Source organism: Uloborus diversus, chromosome 1 (assembly GCF_026930045.1).
Source record: "Uloborus diversus isolate 005 chromosome 1, Udiv.v.3.1, whole genome shotgun sequence".
In the NCBI taxonomy this organism is placed as follows: Eukaryota; Metazoa; Arthropoda; class Arachnida; order Araneae; family Uloboridae; genus Uloborus; species Uloborus diversus.
The window spans coordinates 110449502-110452393 of record NC_072731.1 but is presented as its reverse complement, the minus strand read 5'-3'; the positions used below and the strand labels follow the sequence as shown (position 1 = coordinate 110452393).

The window sequence follows — 2892 nt, the reverse complement described above, 5'->3', positions numbered from 1 at the left end:
TGGGCTTTTTCAACACCTAGGGCAGATCCAGCTTCTGGTTTTGGAAGTAATCGTTATCAGAAAGGGATCAAATTAATTTTCGGGCACAAATAGGGGGTTTAACGTCAACGAAATATGTCATCAAAATGCAGCTTTAATTTTTTCGCATACGGGGGGGGGGGGGTAAGACCACCAAGGCACAACATCTAAATCTCCGCTTCTATGTACATAATTGCATAGTTTTCAAACTTTGTATCCTGTATTTCTAAGATATTTACCGTTTAAGAGATATTTGTGAAAAATTGATTTTCTGAGCTTTGACCTTGAATAAAACGCTTAGCTCCTCTGGGATTCGTTGGGAACGTTTGAAATTTCGTTTATAATGATGTCTCTAATTATTTCTATGGTAATTGCATTGTCAAAGTGCAATATTTGGACAAAAATTGGGATTTCAGGGTGAATTTTAAGAAATTTGAGCCCCTAAATTGCAGTTTTAGGCTTTATTTTATCAATTTAGAGAGGGGGGGGTATGACCCCTTGACCCATCCACTGAATCCCCTCTCGTTTGTGCATATTATCTAATTTTCAATATTTTTTATCCCCTATTTTTACAATAACACTTACCGTTTAAGATATATTTGCGAAATATCGGTTTTTGACCTTTGACCTTGAATAAAATTGTTAGCTCCACCGGGATCGATGGGGACTTCTGACACTTCACTTTAGTGTTGTCCTTAACTATATTTGCATTAATTTCATAGTCAAAGTACCAAATTTGGGTACAAATAAAGGGTCTAAGGGGTTTTTTTTTTTTAAATATGTCTCCAATGCCATTTTAAGCTATATTTAGTAGCTTTAGGGTTTAGGGTATGACCCCCATGACCTATCCTCGGAATCCCCACTTGTTTGTACACAATTGCATACCTTTCAAACTTTGTAACCTCCATTTTTTCGGTAACAATTATCGTTTAAGAGATATATATGAAAAATTGATTTTTTGACTTTTGACCTTGAATAAAATTTTTAGCTCCACCGGGATCGATGGGGACTTTTGACATTTCATGTATAATGATATTCTTAAGGTCTGTACCAATTTTCAGCTTTATGGGAATTTTTCCGAACTTTCGCTCTTTTTTGGTCTATTTTGACCGGGCTATAAAATCTTACCGACTTTTAATCATATATCAGTAACAAACCGCTTTTGATGACTCAGTTAATTCGTCTTTTTGTAGGACTCTGTGTGTAGCCTTTAGATAGAAGAGCCTTTTGTGATTATATTAATGACTAATAGCTACGATAATGATGTACTTTATCAGTAACAGTTAAATCTTTCCTTTTTTTATTTATAAATATTAGTTTATTTTGTCTCCAAAGCTTTGCATTCACCGTTACTTTCATATGCAGCAACGAATCATATTTTTTCTCTTTCAATTCTCTTTCTCTTCAACTCAATTACGCGACAGGGGAAACCATCTGTTGCGCGTCAAAGTAAGTTTCTAAATTTAAAAACTCTTACCATCTATTTAACTTCTTCAACGCTTCCAAAAGTCGCGGGGCAATGAAATCATTTGTACTGAAGTCTTCAGATATTCCTTCGTGTAGAAATTGTGACACAAACACTTGAACTTTTTAACTTAGAAAAATTTAATTACAGCACAATAAACTACAATGTTAGTTGCAAATAAAAACTTGTTAATTAATAAACACAACATAATGAAGATATCGGCAACGAACTCTCTCGAAAATAAAATCTCAAGAATTTTGAATATTACATACTGCTATAAGAACTGCTACGAGGTGCGCGAGTCCGGCTAATTTATTTAAACTTAACTACTCAGTTCAGTTCAGTTCTTGGGCGTTTTCCACGCTCCCCACCTTGAGTTCAGGGCTCGGGACTCCGGAACTCAACTTCAATGCTGTCAGGCTAGGTGATGAACTGGTGGTGGTGGTGCAACACAAATCCTCAAGAACAGTCACAGGAGGGGGTTTTAACTTTTGAAGCTCACAAGATGACACCGCTCCCAACTCCAGAGAACACAACTTTTTAACAGGACGAATGAAGACACCCGTTTTTGTCTTGACTTTAGCAACTCGCACACATCCATCCTTACTTGTGAACACTTCTAGAACTCTTCCGAGTGGCCAGTCAATTCTTTTACAGTTATCTGTCCACACGATAACTAAGTCACCAACTTTTAGAACTGGAGAATTATTTCTATTAGTCACAGGTTGTCGCAACTGTCCGAGATATTCCACTCGAAATCTCGAACGGAGATCTTTTCGTATTTTCTGTGTATACGCGTGACGTTTATTTAATTTCTGATGATCCAGCACATCTAAGTCTGGAACACCGATTTCTCTAATCTCTTGCAAAAACATAGAAGGTGTAATCGGGGTAAGATCTTGAACGTCATCACTAACGTAAGTCAACGGTCGCGAATTTATGATACTCTCACAGTCGCAGAGGACTGTTAACATCTCTTCATAATCCAACGATGTTTGACCCAAAACTTTTCTTAAAATTCTCTTCAAAACTCCTACTAACCTTTCCCAAAATCCTCCCCACCAGGGAGCAGAAGGGGGGATAAAAATCCAAGCAATAGAAGAAGCAGTAGTTTCATCTTGAATCTTTTTCCAATCAATCTTGCTTAATTGGTTTTTTGCGCCAACGAAGTTCTTTCCGTTATCGGAATAGATAATTGACGGTCTGCCTCTTCTCGCGATGAATCTCCTCAACCCCAAAAGAAAGTTATCTGTAGACACTGAAGTCAACATCTCAACATGAACAGCTCTAAAAACAGCACAGGTGAAAATCAAAATCCAAACTTTTGAGTTATCTTTGAGGATCAAGGGTCCTGCTAGATCTATTCCTAGAATTTCGAAAACTGATGCATCTTTTACACGATTTTCCGG

At 37.1% G+C, this 2892-nt stretch overlaps 1 protein-coding gene across 1 annotated transcript; it reads right to left on the bottom strand.

Moving 5' to 3' along the window:
- Positions 1 to 1818: 1818 nt before the first annotated feature.
- LOC129234354 (uncharacterized) lies at positions 1819 to 2457 on the bottom strand. The gene has a single exon (XM_054868351.1). It carries the CDS (start codon positions 2455 to 2457, stop codon positions 1819 to 1821), a length of 639 nt encoding a protein of 212 aa, XP_054724326.1.
- Between the last annotated feature and the right edge of the window lie 435 nt (positions 2458 to 2892).